The sequence below is a fragment of the Myotis daubentonii genome, chromosome 1 (assembly GCF_963259705.1).
Source record: "Myotis daubentonii chromosome 1, mMyoDau2.1, whole genome shotgun sequence".
Lineage (NCBI taxonomy): Eukaryota > Metazoa > Chordata > Mammalia > Chiroptera > Vespertilionidae > Myotis > Myotis daubentonii.
The window spans coordinates 7,436,464-7,454,855 of NC_081840.1; the positions used below are offsets into that span (position 1 = coordinate 7,436,464).

The window sequence follows — 18,392 nt, forward strand, 5'->3', positions numbered from 1 at the left end:
GCTTTCCACGCTCACACTGCACGTGCGGTAGCGAATCAAACGGCGGCGTCCTCCATGGGGGCGGGACTTCCTGCCGCAGAGGCCCCACATGCGTGAGTGTAAGCTCCGCCCCGGAACTGCGGACGGCGCCACAGCTTCCCGCGGCGTCTTCGGAGGCGGAGGGCCGGTGGCGTCTGAGGGAGCTGCGCGGCGTGTCCACAGGGTGCGTGCGGGCGGGAGAGGAGCTGGGGGTGCGCTCCCGGGCGCCCCGCGATTCTTGGGTGCAGAGAGGGCGGCCGCCGGCCCCCAAGCAGCTTGCGGGTCTCGTGGGTGCCCCTCTGTGGGCGTCAGGGCCGGCGGCCTCGGCGTCTCCGCTTCGTGCCCCGGTTCGTGCGTGAGACGAGGCGCGAGCGCGGATGAGGGGGCCGGCGCCGCGAGGAGGGGCCCCGTCTGCTCTGCCGGCCGCGGTCTGCGCGCCCGTGTGTGTGCGTGAGCGTCGCCCGCGCCTGGGGGTCCTGGGGCTCCGTGCTCGTGGGCCCGGAGGGCAGCGTCGGTGGGCGGGCCGTCCTGCGGCAGGTGCGCGCCCCTCGGAGGCGCCATGCCGGGCGGCTTTTGACGTGCGTCACCGTTTTGTGTTGGGGGTCTGAGGACCCAGTAGAACGAATAGCCACAGCACCCCTGTTTTCCTGACGAGGAAACGGAGGCCCCCAAAGGCCACCCGTACGTCCAGCCCGGACTCAGCTGCGGGTGGTGGTCCGGCTTGGCACCGGGGTTCGCGTCTGTCTTTCTGACAGGGTGTTTTTCTGAGCCCTTCTGGAAAGGGAAAGCGTGGAGCGAGTTCCGCTCAGACGATACGTGTTTGTTGGTTCTTAAACCACCTCACAGGCAGGGAAAACCTGGATGCTTTGGAGCATTGGGCCAAGGCCAGCACGGGGAACGGGCATTTATTTGCCCTCTTGGGCAAGACTTGAAAAGGAAGAAAGCTGTGCACTTTTTAAAAAATGTATCTTTATTGATTTCAGAGAGGAAGGGAGAGGGAAAGAGAGAAGCATCAGTGATGAGAGAGAATCATTGACCGGCTGCCTCCTGCACGCCCCCTACTGGGGATCCAGCCCGCAACCCGGGCACGTGCCCCCGACCGGAATCGGACCCGGGACCCTTCAGTCTGCAGCCAATGCGCTGTCCACTGAGCAGGGCAAAGCTGTGCATTTTTATTGAAGCCGGCCCCTTCAGCTGTCTCCCCCTCCGCCCCCCCCCCCCCCCCAAAACCCACCATTTTATTCTGCCTTCAAAATGGCTTGGGTGTGGCTGGCTTCGTCCTCCATTTTGCGACTTGAACATGATTAGGCCCTTCTTCTTGTAAAAAGGTGAGAGCACAGGTTGGGAGAGGATTGAGCAGGGCTTTCTTTCCAGGGCTCACGAGCAGTAAGTACTGGGTCTGGAGTACTTGGCTCCTGCTCCGTGGCAGCCAGGCTGCCTCCGTCGTGGGTGCATTTCCTTCCCTCCGTGGGGTTCTCTGGCTGGGAGTGTCCGTGTTGGAGACACCTCTGCGTCCTCACTTCTTTGCAGGGCCTGGCATTCTGTCGGCTGCTTAGAAAATGTTTGTTGCCTCAGAAGCCATGCTTCTCAGCTGCCAACGTAATGGAACGTTTCTCTCTCCCTTTCAGCCACCATGAAGTTGAAGGACACAAACTCAAGGCCAAAGTCACCAAGCCATGGCAAGTTTCAGAGGAAGGGAATCAAGGTGGTGGGAAAATGGAAGCAGGTGAAGATTGACCCAAACATGTTTGCAGGTGGACAGATGGATGACCTGGTATGCTTTGAGGAACTGACGGATTACCGGCTGGTCTCCCCTGCCAAGAATCCCTCCAGTCTCTTCTCAAAGGGGGAGCCCAAGAAGAGAAAGGCCCACGCTGTCCCAGAAGGCGAGGGGGAAGGAGAGTGTAGCTCTGCAAAGAAGAAGATGAAGTTGAAGAAGAGCAAAGATGTGGAGTCTGAAGGATCCAGTGCCCAGACAGAGTGTGAGGTCAAAGAGGCCGAGCCAGAGCCCCAGGGAGATGGCGCAGTCCGTCCTGAGCCAGAGGGAGGGGAGATGGCACCAGGAGGCCCGGCCCTAACTGTTCCAAAAAAGAAGAAAAAGAAAGAGAAAAGAAAATCGGAGCCTTCCCAGGGAGCTACTCCACAAGTGCCCAAAAAAGCCAAGACATGGCTGCCTGAAGTGCGTGACCAGAAGGCAGATGTGTCCGCTTGGAAGGATCTGTTTGTACCCAGGCCAGTTCTCCGCGCACTCAGCGCTCTCGGCTTCTCTGCGCCCACGCCAATCCAAGCTCTGACCTTGGCTCCTGCCATCCGCGACAAACTGGACATCCTCGGGGCAGCCGAGACAGGTAGGGCATCTCATCTGGACGGAGCCGTTGGCTGCCAAGGCTGGGTGGCTGGGTGGCTGGGAGGGAGGGGGTGTTGGGAACAGAACCATGAAAGCACTGTTAGTGAAGGTGTTTAGAAGTCCGCCAGCTCGGAGTCGTACTCTGCCTGTTCCTGATCAGTACCCTCGGCAAGTCGCCTGATCTCCTGAGCAGTATATGCCCATTATAAAATGGGGACAACAGCAGCCTATTTCTTTTGTGTGTGGGTGAAATGTAAATGCCACAGTAAAGTAAAATTGAAGTCATTCTAAGTGATGTGCAAGTGGTAGTTTTTTCCTGTTCTTGAGCCTTTTCTAAGTGGCTCAGAGGAGTAGAGCAGGGCTAGGATCAGCTCTCTGGAGAGGTGGATCTTCATCCCTGGAAGGAAGAAGTGTCCGGTTCTCAATTGTCCAAAGATAAAAAGTGCTGCTTTGGGAGTTGGTGGTTTATTGTCGCTGGAAGGATCTGAGTGTGGTGGATGTTTATTAGGTGGATTTTGTAGGCAGATTTGGCATGAGCTGCCTGTTGGGACTAGGCATTGTTTAAAGTTCCCGCATTCCCCAAGTCACCTATGACTTTGTGAAGCAATGACAGGTTGACTTTTCCTGGGTGGACTAAACTACTGAGTGCGGGGAGGAGCTTATACTGCCTGGAACTGTTAGTCCAACTAGACCATTGGTTGTGTGTGTGTGTGTGTGTGTGTGTTTCAAAATTGAACTATCAGCTATTAAAGTGTGAATATATTCTTTTGGGGACACCCTCTACACACACACACGCACACACACGCACACACACACAATCTATAATAATAAAAGCATAATACGCTAATTAGACCCGACGCCCTTCTGGAAGACCTTCCAGAGAAAGCCGTGGTGGTGGGGGCCGAGCCCCTTGCATGAAATTCGTGCATTGGGCCTCCTGTATATATGCCCCTTGCACAAATTTTGTGCATCGGGCCTCTAGTCTATATGAGAACACAGGTTCAGAGAGGATGAAGTAGGGCTTTCTTTCCAGGGGCTCACGAGCAGTAAGTATTGGATCTGGGATACTTGGCTCCGTCTTCTGTGTCCCCTCCGTTGCAGCCAGACTGCCTGCTTTGTGGGTGTCTTTCTTTCCTTCCTTGGTGTTCTCTAGCTGGGAGCATCAGTGTTAGAGACACCTTTGTGTCCTCACTTCTTTGCCAGGCCTAGTATTCTATAGGCTGCTTAGCAAATATTTGTTGCCTCAGAATCCATGCTTCTCAATTGCCTCTAGGCCGGAGCACGGAATTCGTGCAAGGGGTTCAGCCCTCGCCACTGTGGCGGCTTGCCTTGGACCCGAAGCCCCGGCTTTGTCCCGAAGGTTGTCCGGAAGGACATCCAGTCTAATTAGCATATCACCCCTTTTTTTTATTACACACGTAAATAAAATGTGAGCCACATATATAATTTCAAGTTTCCAAGGAGCCATGTTAAAAATGTAAGAAAGAAGAGGTGAAATTAATTTTAATATATTTAACCAATTTTATAAAAAAACATTTCAGTATGTAATATATGTAGAATTGTTAATGAGCTACTTTGCATTCCTTTTTATACTAACTTTTAAAAATCTGTGTGTATTTTGCGCTTGCAGCACATCTCAATTTAGAGTAACCACATTTTAAGTGCTCAGTAGCCTTAGTGAGTACTCTGTGGTACGGATAGGACTAGACCATGTAGACACTTAGTGCCTTCTGAAAGTGGTCAGGAAACTTGGGATGAGTTCCTGATGGAAGAGCGAGGAGACCTCAAGCAAGGGGAATGAAGGTAATAATGAGTTAGAACATTTACTTAGCATTTAAAATGTGTCTTGCCCTGTTAAGCTCTCACAACCACCCTGAGGTAAGTTCCATTGTTCCCACCTTACTGATGTGGCAAGTTGGCACCACAGAGGATAGACAGAGTCCCTAAACCTGCACAGCTGAAGTCTGTGCTGCCTGATTTCTAGGCTGGCTCTTTGTGCTATTACGCATTTGGCAACACTGCTTTGGTATGTGCAGAGGCGTGGAAATGGGTTTCTGGAAGGCAGGTAGGCAAGGTTCTGTGAGCCACTGTGGCTAAAGCCTGACATTGGGAGTTATACCTCAGCTCCTATCAGGCCATCGCATGGAAGGTTGTGAATCTGCAGGTCCAAGATTCAAAAAGCTTGGGGCAGTGGACACCTGTTGCCCATGTAGATAATGAATATACCCACCACCCCACAAGATACTTTGGACCCCTTTGTGATCTCTCCTTCCCTGGCCTCCCTCCTTTTCATCCCCAGGCAGCCTCTTATATTTCCATTTTTCCTTTTCTTTGTGCTTTTCATTTTATACTTTGCAATGCGTTAGGAATCCCCAAATACATTTATGTTGTTTTTGCTTTAGATGGTCAGTTATTTTTAAGAGAAGTTTAAATAAGAAAAAAGGCATCTTTTCTATTGATTCATGTTACCATTTCTGGTGCTCATCATTCCTTTTGTTGATCCAGATTTTCTTCTGCATGAAAGACTTCTTTTAATATTTTTTTTTAGTTCAGCTCTACTGATGATAAATTGTTTCAACTTCTGTATGCCTAAAGTCTTTATCTTGTATTTGCTTTGAAAGAAATTTTTGCTGAGTGTAGAGTTCTAGATTCTCAGTTATTTTTTCAGATCTTCAAATACAAATATTGTTACACTGTCTTCTAGCTTTCATTGGTTCTGCTGGAAAGTGCTGTTTTTCTTCTCTGAAGTTTTGTGGGTCTGTTTTTGCTCTTTTATTCTTCTTGTTTCTGCTATAGCACCTCGTTCTTTGTGCGTTTTTAATACTGAGAGCTGTTCGTTTTCCTCTGAAAATTATTTGGGGGTGTTCTTGAGGCTGTGATAAAGGTTTCTTCGTCTAGAGCTCATGTACTTGTTTCTGCTTGGGCTTTATGACTTTGGAACTACTTTAAGTTCTCAACTCCAGGTGTTTTGGTTGTTTTGACCATCCGCATGATAGGAATTGCGACTCCATATACATTCAGAGGCCATTCATTCTTGTCTAAGCATAGACCAAAGTATGCCAATTTAAAATTTTCTCAAAAACGAAGATTTTATTTTTCTTACTTCCTCCTTCCTCACCAAAGAAAGGTTTTGGGAAAGAACTATTACAGATGTCCATTTCTCCCTCCCCACACCCCATGTGTTCCTTAGCAACAACAACAACAAAACACACATGCAACTTGCCCATCTCTTTAGGGTTTCATTGCTTGGACATTTGTCCTTAGTTCATCATTGGTGACGTATTTCAATGTCAGTTTGCCAGATTTTCCTCAGGCTCCTAATTATAGGTGCAGTGCTGTAGGGGAGCCTATGCGGGGCAGGGTGGGGGGCGGGGGAGGTTTGGGTTGGTCTGGGTGGTACTTTGCTATTTCAAGGGTTCCTTATTCTGTGTAAAGAAAGAACCTCAGAGAAAAATATGTGCATCTGTTGATTTACACTGTTTTTGCTTGTTTTGTTTGCTTGTTTTACTTCTAAGGCAGTGGGAAAACGCTGGCCTTTGCCATTCCAATGATTCATTCAGTGCTGCAGTGGCAGGTGAAGAAGCCCACCCCAGCTCTGAGTAACACAGCAGCGCCACCTGGTGAGACTGGAGCTGAGGCTGGGCCACCAAGTAAGGCTGGAACTGAGTCTGGATCCATGTGTGATGAGATGGGGATAGAGGGTGAAGCACTGCCCAGTGAGACTGGAGCTGCCATCTCAGACCAGGTGCTGCCCTTCTGGGATGATGATGCTGGCGAAGGACCTTCTTCCCTAATCAGGGAGAAGTCCATCCCCAAACAGGATGAGGACAAAGAGGAAAAGCTTGATGAACAGACTGGAACGCTACAACAGGAGTTCGATGTCAAATCCGTCACCTGTAAATCACATCCAAAGCGTCCTCTACTTGGCCTGGTTCTGACTCCCACCCGAGAGCTAGCTGTCCAGGTCAAACAGCACATCGATGCAGTGGCCAAGTTCACAGGTGAGGTTTAGTTCCATGTAGTAAGTGTTTCCTGAGACGGTCCTAGGTGCTGGCATGGCAGAGGTGAGCGAGCTGTGGCTATTGCCCTCCAGGGAAACTTCTCATCTGCCAGAGAATTAAGCTCTACAGAAAATTGAGTGCCACTTTCTCAGTTGTCCTAAGAAAGACACATAGCTAATGCCATTCTAGATGCACAGGAAATTAATTTGTTGGATATAGTGGATACTTAGGGCAGGATTTGACAAACTACCTGATTTTGTAAATAAAGTTCAGCCCACCAAGGCAGAGTGAAGTAGATTTAGTAGTTTTTATTTTAAAAACGTTTTTATTGATTTTTATAGAGAGAGAAGGGAGAGGGATAGAAACATTGATGAGAGAGAAACATAGATCACCTGCCTCCTGCATGCCCCCTACTGGGGATTGAGCCCACAACCTGGGCATGTGCCCTGACTGGAAATCGAACCCATGACCTCTTGGTTCATGGGTCAGTGCTCAATCTCTGAGCCATACTGGCTGGGCAGTAGTTGTGCCAGATCATTTAGCCCATGAAGCCAAAAATGTTTATGATTGCCTCTTTAGGGAAAACTTTGCCGACCTCTGCCTTATGGCATTAGAACTTAATTCTCTCATGGAATTCCTTTTGGGGAGAACTGCACAGTGGGAGTGTGTATTTTATAGTAAAAGCAACAGTTACTTACCAACTCTCACTACATGTGAGGTACTTCGCTAAGCGCTTTGACTGAATGCTTCTGTGTGTTTCTTTCACACTGGATACCTTGAGAAGTCCTCCACGAGGGAGGAGAGAATACCAGGCACTGGAGGAGATTCAGATGAATTCTAATTGAGGGGAATGGGTAGGCTTCCCAGGGGAGGTGTGTCACAGCCACAGTTAACATTATTCCCAGTTGTGGTGCAGCATTGCTCAGTTTTTCTGGAGCTGTTGTGGTTGGAGAGAAGGGAGTAGAAAGGAAGGAGGTTGGGGAAGTAGGCAAGGCCCAGATCCCAGACTTGGAAAGTCCTCTAGGAGTGGCACCAGCAGTTAGGCCCTGCCAGCTCTTTCAGCACCCCCTGCAGAGAGGAGCTGTGCTGGTAACTGCCTCTGCTAATCTGGGGTGCCTGTGTCAGCTGTGGAAGAAAAGCAACTAGACTGAATAACGGTGTCCCTTATGTTTATGTACCATAGGAATTAAAACGGCTATTTTGGTTGGTGGGATGTCCACGCAGAAACAGCAGAGAATGCTGAACCGCCAGCCTGAGATTGTGGTCGCCACTCCGGGCCGACTGTGGGAGCTCGTTAAAGAAAAGCACCCTCATTTGAGCAACCTTCGGCAGCTCAGGTGAGAGACAGGAGCTCCCTCACCCCCTGTTCTGAAGTGGGCCTGAGGTGACCTGGTAGTGTGTGCAGTGCCTTCTCTCTGTCACAAAGTGTCCTGATGTGGTACCAGCTAAACCTTGGCCTTCAGAAAACCAAACATGCATGAGGGAGATTAGATGAGGCCCTCACGGGGTGTGTGTGTGTGGGTGTGTGTGTGTGGGTGGGTGTGTGTTTTGAGGGTGGGGTGGTGGTAGGATGTTCTAGATGATTCCTCTTACCCGCTATTAACCAGCGAATGTGGGGCTGTCTGGATCTGCAGGTGCCTGGTGATTGATGAGGCTGACCGTATGGTTGAGAAAGGCCACTTTGCTGAGCTCTCACAGCTGCTGGAGATGCTCAGTGACTCCCAATACAACCCAAAGAGACAGACACTTGTTTTTTCTGCCACACTGACCCTGGTACATCAAGCTCCTGCTCGAGTCCTTCACAAGAAACATACCAAGAAAATTGACAAAACTGCCAAACTTGACATCCTTGTGCAGAAGATTGGCATGAGGGGCAAGCCCAAGGTCATTGACCTCACTAGAAATGAGGCCACAGTGGAGACACTGACCGAGACCAAGATCCATTGTGAGAATGATGAGAAAGACTTATATCTGTACTACTTCCTGATGCAGTATCCAGGCCGCACCTTAGTGTTTGCCAACAGTATCTCCTGCATCAAACGCCTCTCTGGGCTCCTCAAAGTCTTAGACATCATGCCGCTGACCCTCCACGCCTGCATGCACCAGAAGCAGAGGCTCAGAAACCTGGAGCAGTTTGCTCGCCTGCAAGAGTAAGTCAGGCCTGTCCCCAGAGCCCGGCCTCTAGCCATTGGGTCAAGGTTGCAGGATGGTGGGGAGATGGTGGGAAGCTACCTTCTGTTATGGGGCCTTATCAGTGTAAAGTGCTCTTGTTTTGAACAGTATGAGGCAGGCTTACCCTGTCTAGTACATTTGGTTGCTGGTAATGCCCAACAGAAACTTCCTTAATAATGAACAGTGGTGACAGTAGTACCTACCATAAGAATAGAGTAAGTACTATGATGCATTTTAGATACATTACTACATTCATTCACTTCTAACATTCTTGAGAAGAAGCAGAATAGACTGATGGTAAGAGAACAGATTGGAACAGATGGCCTGAGATCAAATCCTGGCTGTACCCTTCTAGCTGGTCAAATTCTGTTTCAGTTGTCTCATAATTAGTGTAATAATAGAAGCCACCTCAGAGGGCTGTTAAGATTAAGTGGATTTGTGCATATAAAGTGTTTAGAACAATGCCTGGCATGTAGTATATACTTGCTAAACGTTAGCTTTACTATCATTTGTTATCATTACTCTCGTTTTATAGGTGAGAAACAGTAAGGGCTAGAAAAGCTAGTTAGCTTGCCCGAGGTTTCTCAGCCTGACAGAGCTGGGCCTCCGACCAGCCTGTCAGCCCCCAGAGCTCATGTCGTGCCTTACGTGTTATGTTGTCATTGACCATCTGCTTCAGGGCCAGACGGATGCTCAGGCAGCAGGGTGAGATATCAAGCTGAGGGCCTGGGCTGGTTGAGGCTGACTCTGAATTGGCATTTGCCCACAGTGTTTTTTGTCAGGTTACAGGGTGATTAGTTTCTAGAGCAAGTGTCTGGTTTAACTCCCTTTGAATGTTGGTAGGTAGAGTTACTGCTTTATTGGATCAGGAATTGGCAAACTGGCCCACAGGCCAAATCTGGCTCACTGCCTGCTTTTTTGTTTTGTTTTTTAAATTTATTTTCTTAGAAATATCAGTTTGTTGTTTCACGTTTTTATGCATTCATTTATGTATTCATTGCTTGATTCTTTTATGTGACCTGACCGGGTATTGAACTCACAACCTTGACATATGGGGACAGTGCTCTAACCAACTGAGCTATCCAGTCAGGGCTCACTGCCAGTTTTTATTTTAACTTTTTAAAATATGTTTTCATTGCTTTTTAAAATATATATATATTTTTATTGATTTCAAGAGTAAGGGAGAGGGAGAGAGAGAGAGAAACATTGATGAGAGAGAATCATTGATTGGCTGCCTCATACACGCCCCCTACTGGGGATCAAGCCCACAACCCAGGCATGTGCCCTGACCAGGAATTGAACTGGTGACCTCCTGGTTCATAGGTCATTACTCAGCCACTGAGCCACACTGGCCAGGGCTGCCTGTTTTTATTAGTAGCTTTTTATTGGAATACAGCAAGGCTTATTCATGTTTCTCTGTGCCTGCTTTTGCACCATAACAGCGGAGTTGAGTAGTTTCAACAGAGACTATCACCCACAAAACCAAAAATAATTTACTACCTGGCCTTTTATAGAAAAAGTTTGTTGACCTTGACTTAGAGCAGTGATGGCGAACCTATGACACGCGTGTCAGAGGTGACATGCGAACTCATTTTTTTGGTTGATTTTTCTTTGTTAAATGGCATTTAAATATATAAAATAAATATCAAAAAATATAAGTCTTTGTTTTACTATGGTTGCAAATATCAAAAAATTTCTATATGTGACACGGCACCAGAGTTAAGTTTGGGTTTTTCAAAATGCTGACACACCAAGCTCAAAAGGTTTGCCATCACTGACTTAGAGCAATGGTTTAATGTTTGACAGCCTTTAATTTGCATCATATTCCTCATCCCTACCTCAGAGATACAGGGAGTTTGGACCCTGAAGGGCCCAGAATCTTGTTTTTAAGACCTCAAGTGTTTTCGACTTTCCTCGAACTGTGCAGATATTAAGAAACATCACTCCACACATATTATCAAGTGCTTACTATGAACCAGGTGCTGTTCTAGGGGCTGGTAATAGCACAGTGAACAATGCAGTCTCCTGGAGTTTACATTACAGTGGAAGGAAATAATAAGTTGAAAAGTAAGTATATAAATAAAAGAAGAAAAGTAAGTATATGGTTTGTCAGGTGGTACTAAGTGCTAAACAGTCAAGTTGTGCGGGGAGTTGTCCAGACTGTGTGAGTGTGTGGCCAGGGAGGCTTCTCTGATAAGGTGAGGTTTGAGCAGAGCAGAAGTAAGGAAATGTATCTGAGGAAGACCTTTTAGGACCTTAGTTATAGCTAGTGCAAAGGCTTGACAGTAAGCGCATGTTTGAGGAAGAGTAAGGACATCTATGTGACTGGAGGGAGGTAAGTGGGAGGGTGATAGGGGATGAGGTCACCGACCTGGAATATGTGTGGCTGCGCGGAAGTCACTTGAGGTGGTCTTCAGTATTGCAGAGTGTGGCTTGTTGATTACGGCCATGTATGTACCTCGGGAAGTTAATCTCTCTGAGCCTAAGTTTCTGAATCTGTGAAAAGGAGATACGTACATAACATCTCATAGGGTGTTTGTAAGGGTTTATATAGTATTTGGAGTACTCAGCAGGTGGTAACAATTGGATTAGTGGTAGCTATTAGGTATCATTAATGAGCTTCCTTTTTCTACCACAGTTGTGTTCTCCTGGCAACAGATGTAGCAGCTCGGGGCCTGGATATTCCTAAAGTCCAGCATGTCATCCATTACCAGGTAGGGGCATCAGGGAACTTGTAGTTCCAGTATCAGATGGGGAACTTTTAAAGCAGAGGTTGGGAGAGAAGGAGAGGGAGGAGGAATTGTTGGTCCCAAGGCCTCATGCCACAGAGAATACCACTGGCACCTAGCGAACAACCAGCTGTTGCCAGTGTGGGAACACTGTGGTGAGCTTTATTCTCAAACCTCTTGGCTTTGTCTGATACAAAGAGCCCCTCTCTTTTACGTGGGCAAGCTCCATGAGATTGCTTCTTCCACGAGGTGGGGATAATCCGTTTAGCATATAGAGTGGTTACTTTGGTGTAGAGCAGTGGTTCTCAACCTTCCTAATGCCGCGACCCTATAATACAGTTCCTCGTGCTGTGGTGGCCCCCAACCATAAAATTATTTTCGTTGCTACTTCATAACTGTAATTTTGCTACTGTTATGAATCGTAATGTAAATATCTGATATGCACAATGTATTTTCATTGTTACAGATTGAACATAATTAAAGCATAGTGATTAGTCACAAAAACAATATGTAATTATATATGTGTTTTCCGATGGTCTTAGGCGACCCCTGTGAAAGGATTGTTCGACCCCCAAAGGGGTCGTGACCCACGGGTTGGTGACCCAGAGGTTGAGAACCGCTGGTGTAGAGAAGTAGAAAGGTGTGAAAGTTAAGACCTGCTTGAGCTTAAATCCCAGCTTGAGCAAGCTGTTTAGTCTCCTGGTATGCAGTTTTTGCATTTGTTAAGTGGCAGTTATTATAGTATCTAATTCTTAAGTTCTTAAGGTAAAATAAGTTATTACATGTGAAGAGCTTAGAAAACCATGTAGCACAGCATAAGCACTTAAATTTTAGCAGCTCTTGATACTGATGTTAATATTTGTGTATACCCCTAGTGAATATCACGGTTTGATGTGTGTTGGCTGCCTCATAATTGGTTACTTTTGGGCATGTTACTTAGCATCTCTGGTTTCAATATCATTGTTTATAAACTGGGACTTAATGCTACTTACCCCATAGAGTTATTACTAAAATTAAATGAGCTAATGCTGATGAAGCACCCAGCACAGGGAAAGCGCTCAAATAAAAGATAGCTATTCTGACATCATTTCTCCTTTTTAGTCCTTCATGCTTTAAAAAACAAATTTAGGGAGCCAGTTCAATTCAGCAAATCTTCTTTTTGGGGAAGAGGCTGGGTCGGTCTTTGTAAAAGGTATCCGGTGAACATTATACAGTTTTAGCCCCTAAGAAGTAGCAGATCCACTAGAGATGAAGTGACTGCAGCCATAATTTAAGGCAGAAGATATTAGAAAGTTTCAAAATATAATGGGAGAGAGCCCTGGCTGGGTGGCCCAGTTGGTTGGAGCGTTGTCCCGATATGCCGTTTTACATATATATACACATACACATATGTATGTATGTATATATAGATATATAATGGGAGGGAGAGGTAGCTTCTAGTTTGGGAGGTTGGAAAGTGCTTTCTAAAAGATGCTTGGCATGTAAAGGTAGAAAGGATGTGAGCATGTAGAGGTAGGAAAGGAAGGAGGAAAGAACACGGGGAAGTGGGCAGTTAGCTGAGTGAGAAGAGGCGGGAATGCTGGGAAAGGAAAGTGAAGAGTGACTGCCATTTCCCACTTGATAGTCTGACTGCCTGAACCAGGGCAGGGGCGTGGGAGGGCAGAGCCCGCGCAGGGAACGGGGAGTAAACCTGGGGACAGTTTGAATGTGGGGCTGGGAAGGGCTGGATCAGTCCACGGTGCTGGAGAGGTGTCTAGCTGCCTGGCTGAGAGGGAGGAGGCTCCAGCATTGGGCTGCTGGTCCTGAGGGGAGGAGCAGTGCTTGGTGCTGGCCACATGGTGACCTCCCAGTTCCTCCCTTGGCAGGTCCCTCACACCTCGGAAATTTATGTCCACCGAAGTGGTCGAACTGCTCGTGCCACCAGCGAAGGCCTCAGCCTGATGCTGATTGGGCCTGAGGATGTGATCAATTTTAAGAAAATTTACAAAACCCTCAAGAAAGATGAGGACATCCCATTGTTCCCTGTGGAGACAAAGTACATGGACGCAGTCAAGGTAAAAAGTGAAAAGCCAGCGCTAGTGAGGGGGGAGGGTCATGCTCCCTTACCTTGGAAGTATAACCCTTGGAAACTAAGTAATGCTTCTTCCAAGAGCTAAACAAAGGGATTCATTAAAAAAATGGAACGAGGCTCTAGCCAGTTTGGCTCAGTGGATAGAGCTGCGGACTGAAGGGTCCCGGGTTTGATCCTGGTCAGTGGCATGTACCTCGGTTGCAGGCTCCTCCCCGGCCCTGACCCCAGTCAGGGCTCTTGCAGGAGGCAACCAATTGATGTGTTCCTCTCACATTGATGTTTCTGTCTTTGCCTCTCCCTTTAAAAAAAAAAAAAAAAAAAAGGAATGAGGCACTGTGCCTGGCATAAGGGCGAAAGACCGAGTGGCCACAAATGAACCTTCACTGTCTGTCTCTGAAGCCTCCACTACCTCCTCTGGATGCAGTGAGCCCTGCTGCCTGGACATCCCGGAGTGGCTGCAGGGAAGGGAGGTCAGCGTGGCTTGCTGAGGCAGACACTCGGGCTTCGTCACAGTCCTGAAGCAGATGCCAGTAATTCCCACCTTTGGGGTTTTATTTTAACTTAGCAGGCATTCCCTGAGTGGGTACTGCTTACTATGGGCCAGAGTGCATCAAATAGCAAAGCGGGTGCATTCTCTGTGGAGGTTCTCTGGCTTGTGAGGCTGACCAAGTGCTAAAATTCAGGACAAATGGAGCACTGTGGTATCAGTGGGCATGTGGTCGAATTGGTAGGAGATGAGGTTTTCTCCAAGCCTCCTAAAGATAGAGATGTGAAGAGATGAAATTCCAGGAACTGAGGGAGCAGAGCAGTTGGCTCCTTTGGCTCAAACGGCATGTTAGCCATGTGGGGAAGTCTGATGGGAGACGCAGATGGAACGATGGACACGCAGGTTGAAGGTGGAGATGCAGATGGAACGATGGAGGCGCAGGTGGAAAGGTGGAGATGTAGAGGGAAAGGTGGAGGCGCAGAGGATAACCTTGAGTAAGGGGGACTGAGCCACCCTGACTTTTCATGGCTCCTTTCCGTCACACGCGAGATCTCTCCGTCTTCCGCTGTCACTGCAGTCTGACCCCAACACCCATGAGAGGGAGACTTGAAATGCTTTTCTCAAAGGACAGCTTGAAAGAGAGGGAAGGCAGTCTGTGAGTTAGTTTCGCTGTGGTTGAGAGCTGGGCCCTAACTCGGGGCTGTTGGGGTGTTTCAGGGTCTCAGCTCAGCCGTGGAATCAGCTGTGGTTTCCGGGGAAGGGTGTCCTTTGGACACCTGTAGCTGGCAGTCCGCCTGAGGAGGCTCCAAGGGGGGCAGTTCAGGGTTGTTCGGATGCCGGCCCTTGTGATTTCTTGTGTGTGCCACGTGTCACACATGCTCTCTGCCTTTTCATCAGGAACCACTGATTGCAAGAGCATTTTAAAAATATATTTTTATTGATTTCAGAGAGGCAGGGAGAGGGAAAGAGAGCTAGAAACATCAATGATGAGAGAGAATCATTGATCAGCTACCCCTGCACATCCCACACTGGGGATCAAGTCTGCATCCTGGGCATGTGCCCTGACCGGGAATTGAACGTGACCGCCTGGTTCATAGGTCGACGCTCAACCACTGAGCCATGCCAGCTGGGCTCAAGAGCATTTTTAAACAAACTTAAACAGACTTTGCTTCCCAGAGGCCTGAACCCTTTGTCAGATGAGCACTTTTTGTTCCTTTCCCCCAGGAGCGAGTCCAGTTAGCTCGGCAGGTTGAGAAAGCCGAGTATCGGAACTTCCAGGCTTGTCTGCACAATTCCTGGATTGAGCAGGCGGCTGCTGCCCTTGAGATTGAGCTGGATGAGGATATGTACAAGGGTAAGTGGGCTGGATGGACCTTGAGCAAGGGCGAGTTCAGCTTGTTTTCCCTTCAACTTTGCTTTGTTGGAACCTCCCCACTACCACGGGTCCTGTCACTGTCAGCAAGATGCCTTTTCCTTCTTTGTGACAGGCTCTTGTCCCAGATGAGCCTAAAGCCCTCGGCCTTGCTTCCCTCTGTCTTCTTTGTCTGGGGCCTTCCATTACCACCCACATGTGGCCAGACTCCCCATGTTTGAGGGCTGCCCCATTCCCTTAAATGGATGTTACCAGGTCAGGTTTCTTAATCTCCCTGTGCCTGAGTGTCCACATTTATAAAATCCGGGTTACAAAGTACCTACCTCATGGGGTTGTTGGGAAGATGGCTTGATTTATGGATTTAGAGTGCTTTCAACAGTGACTGGCAAGTAGAAAGTATTTGATGCATTTTGAGTTATTGTCATCACTACTCTGCCTGTCTTCCAAGCTAACAAAGCACTTGGTCATCAGCTCACCCGATCTCTATGGTCTCCTGACATAAACCACAGGTTAGTTATCCTGTAAATAGGGAACTAGGCTCACAGAGGAGAAGTCATTTGTCCAGGAAAACAGCCCCACCACCAGGTGTTTCCTGAGCCCCTAACTCCGAACCTGGGCCCGAGGCTTAGGATTCAGAGATGTGTCTGTGTGGTCCCTGCTCTAGAAAGTTCCCATGTCTCAGGAGTGGCAGAACCACATCTGGAACTGACAACACCCAGTTAGGCCCATTGCTCTTTCCAGCCCACAAGTGAGTAGCTCAGCTGGGGTGTTGGCATCTCAGTGCCAAAACCAAGAGTCAGAGGCAGACATACTACGGTGTGCTCAGCATAGAAGCAGGAACCAAACCACTGGGCTTGATGACAGTGAGCTAGTCCTCCTGGTAGCTCGGGCTTGGGGCCTGGGCTGTAGGTACGTGAGGTTCTGCTTCCCTTCCCGAGGACAGGCTGGTGTGAGCCCTTGGGCTGTGCCCGCCCCTGCAGGGTAGTCACAGTGCTGCGGGGGAGACACAGGGGAGCTGGGCTGCAGAGACTGTCCTGTCTCCTGAGGGGTTTGTAGCTTTGAGTTGTCAAACTCCAGGCTGCAAGTGGGTGGGGGGTGTAGAAAGAAAACTGATAACACATCTGGAGATTTGGGTTCTAATCTGTTTGACAGCTAGCTCTGTGACTTTCAGCAAGTGACCTCTGAATTTCCTGGACTGTAAAGTTAAGATAATTCCTGTCTTAGAGGGTTTTTGTGACAGGTAAAGGACAGAGTGGCCCTGAGTGGCCCTCCTAAACTCTTAGAAGTCAGACAACACCAGCCTCTGCAGAGAACTTCTGAGCCTGCCTCTCCAGAAAACATTTCTCCTCACAACATCCCCATCAGGGGAAAGTCTTCAGGTAAATATGATCTTTTTCGTACTGTGTTTCAAGGAGGAAAAGCTGACCAGCAAGAAGAGCGTCGGAGACAGAAGCAGATGAAGATCCTGAAGAAGGAGCTGCGCCATTTGCTCTCGCAGCCGCTGTTTAAAGATGACCTGAAAACCAAGTATCCCACTCAGTCTGGCCAGCCGCCCGTGCTCAGGCCTGCTCCGAGGATCGGTGAGTCCGCTTTGAGCTGCCTCTCCAAACAGAAGAAGAGGAAGCCAAAGCCCAAAACAAAAGAGCAGCAGCAGCAGGAGCCCCAGCCGAGTACAAGTGCAAATTAACTGCCCTGAGGCAGCCCGCTGTGACCACACATGGTCCGTGCTCTCTGGTTATGCGGGACACTTCCACCTTTCCTTTCACTCCACTGTCAGCCGGTTACAGAAATCTCTCTCCCACACCGCCCCGTAGCGGGAGGGACCTCATGCAGATTGTGTTGTTTTAAAGTAAGAATTCTGTGCAGCAGCTTACATGTTTCTGTATTTCAGTGTTTACAGGCTTGTATGTTCAACTTTATTTCCTTAATTAAAAACAACAGAACCAGCATGTCATCTTGTATTTTTAGCCAGAATATGGGGGATTCTGTCCTAGTCCTCGGCTGTAGGATGCACATGGGGGGTGTCTCACCCCGCAGGGCAGTGTGGATGGAGCAGGAGGCCAGTGCTCTGCAGATCAATGTGAAATCATTTCTGTCTGGGTCCTCGGCACGTGCTCCCGCTTTTCCCCACAGCAGAACCCTTAGCTCGGGCTCTACCACTCGCTTCGCTCACCGCTGTAGTTTTGTCTGAGCCAGCCCAGGTGTAGGTAGGAAGAGGTCGCCGTCCTCGGGCTCCAGGACAACACAGGCTTCCTGAACATCAGATCACTTGTGGGGAAGCCAAGACTAGTATGCTGACTGGTGTGTGAGCACCCAGACCTGCCCTAGCAAATTCTCTCGTCTCTCTCTCCAGCCCCTTTGTGACAGAACTGGTTGCTTCCCACGATTCCATGCGTCCCTTCTCTTGTCCTGAGCCTTTGCATATGCTTTTCCCTTGGCCTGATTGCTTTCTCCATCCTTGAGCCCTGCTTCCTGTCTGTAGGTCCCTGAGCCCCCAAGAGGGTGAAGTGCTCCTGCTGTGGGCCCCCGAGTACCCATGCCCGCCCTCTGCACAGTGCTTGCCACTCCCATCACCTTTGCTGAGCTCCTCAGAGCAGAGGCTGCTGCTTACGGCCGCTGCAGCTGCGGATGGTGTGTAAATGTGCTGAGGGAACCAGCGACCTCCCTGTGCCACCTGGCTTTCTCCGGTCAGTCTGGATGAGGAGCCAATATTGCTGTAGTTGTAGGAGACGCACTGATTTCTGTACAGCTAAGTCTGGGCTTCTAAACAAGTTTCCCTCGGACTCATGGTTGGCAAGGTTGGCAGGATGGCAGCAGTATTCCCTCAGCCCCTTTGGATAACTACAACAGGATAGTTGGTCTAAACTCAGACTCAGGTGTCATTGTGTGTGGACCAAGTACCAGGACCGGTAGGCACTGCTAACTACTCCATTATTTGTCAGGTCCCTGAGACATTCTTACGTCCTTCTTGCAGTGGAGAAGACTGGTTAAGCCTTGCTCAGGCTCACACAGCAGCAGGTGGTGGAGCTGGGTTTGGAACCCTGGGTATTTCCTTGTGGGCTCAGAGCAGGTTAAACATAGTGCATTAAAGACGGCAGTGTTGCCAAAGAGTGTTTCCCCAGTGTCACCGGAGAGAACGCAGAAGAGAACGGCTGTAGTCCGTGAGGTCAGCGCCTGAGTGACAGCTGTCAGGAC

The 18,392-nt window shown here is 48.8% G+C and overlaps 1 protein-coding gene across 1 annotated transcript; it reads left to right on the forward strand.

Annotated features, from left to right (window-relative positions):
* The first annotated feature begins 78 nt into the window (after positions 1-78).
* DDX24 (DEAD-box helicase 24) lies at positions 79-17,144 on the forward strand. Its single transcript, XM_059687136.1, has 9 exons — positions 79-202; positions 1,647-2,366; positions 5,881-6,366; positions 7,550-7,703; positions 8,001-8,516; positions 11,177-11,252; positions 13,133-13,321; positions 15,050-15,179; positions 16,610-17,144. The coding sequence occupies exons 2-9, from the start codon at positions 1,652-1,654 to the stop codon at positions 16,882-16,884; spliced, it is 2,541 nt and encodes an 846-aa protein (XP_059543119.1). The 5' UTR covers positions 79-202; positions 1,647-1,651; the 3' UTR covers positions 16,885-17,144.
* Positions 17,145-18,392: the final 1,248 nt, after the last annotated feature.

Coding starts and splice junctions, on each gene's coding strand:
- DDX24 (XM_059687136.1), top strand. CDS start 1,652: ATGAAGTTGAAGGACACAAACTCAAGGCCAAAGTCACCAAGCCATGGC. Junction 6,367..7,549: donor TGCAGTGGCCAAGTTCACAG/GTGAGGTTTAGT, acceptor TATGTACCATAG/GAATTAAAACGGCTATTTTG. Junction 13,322..15,049: donor AGTACATGGACGCAGTCAAG/GTAAAAAGTGAA, acceptor CCTTTCCCCCAG/GAGCGAGTCCAGTTAGCTCG.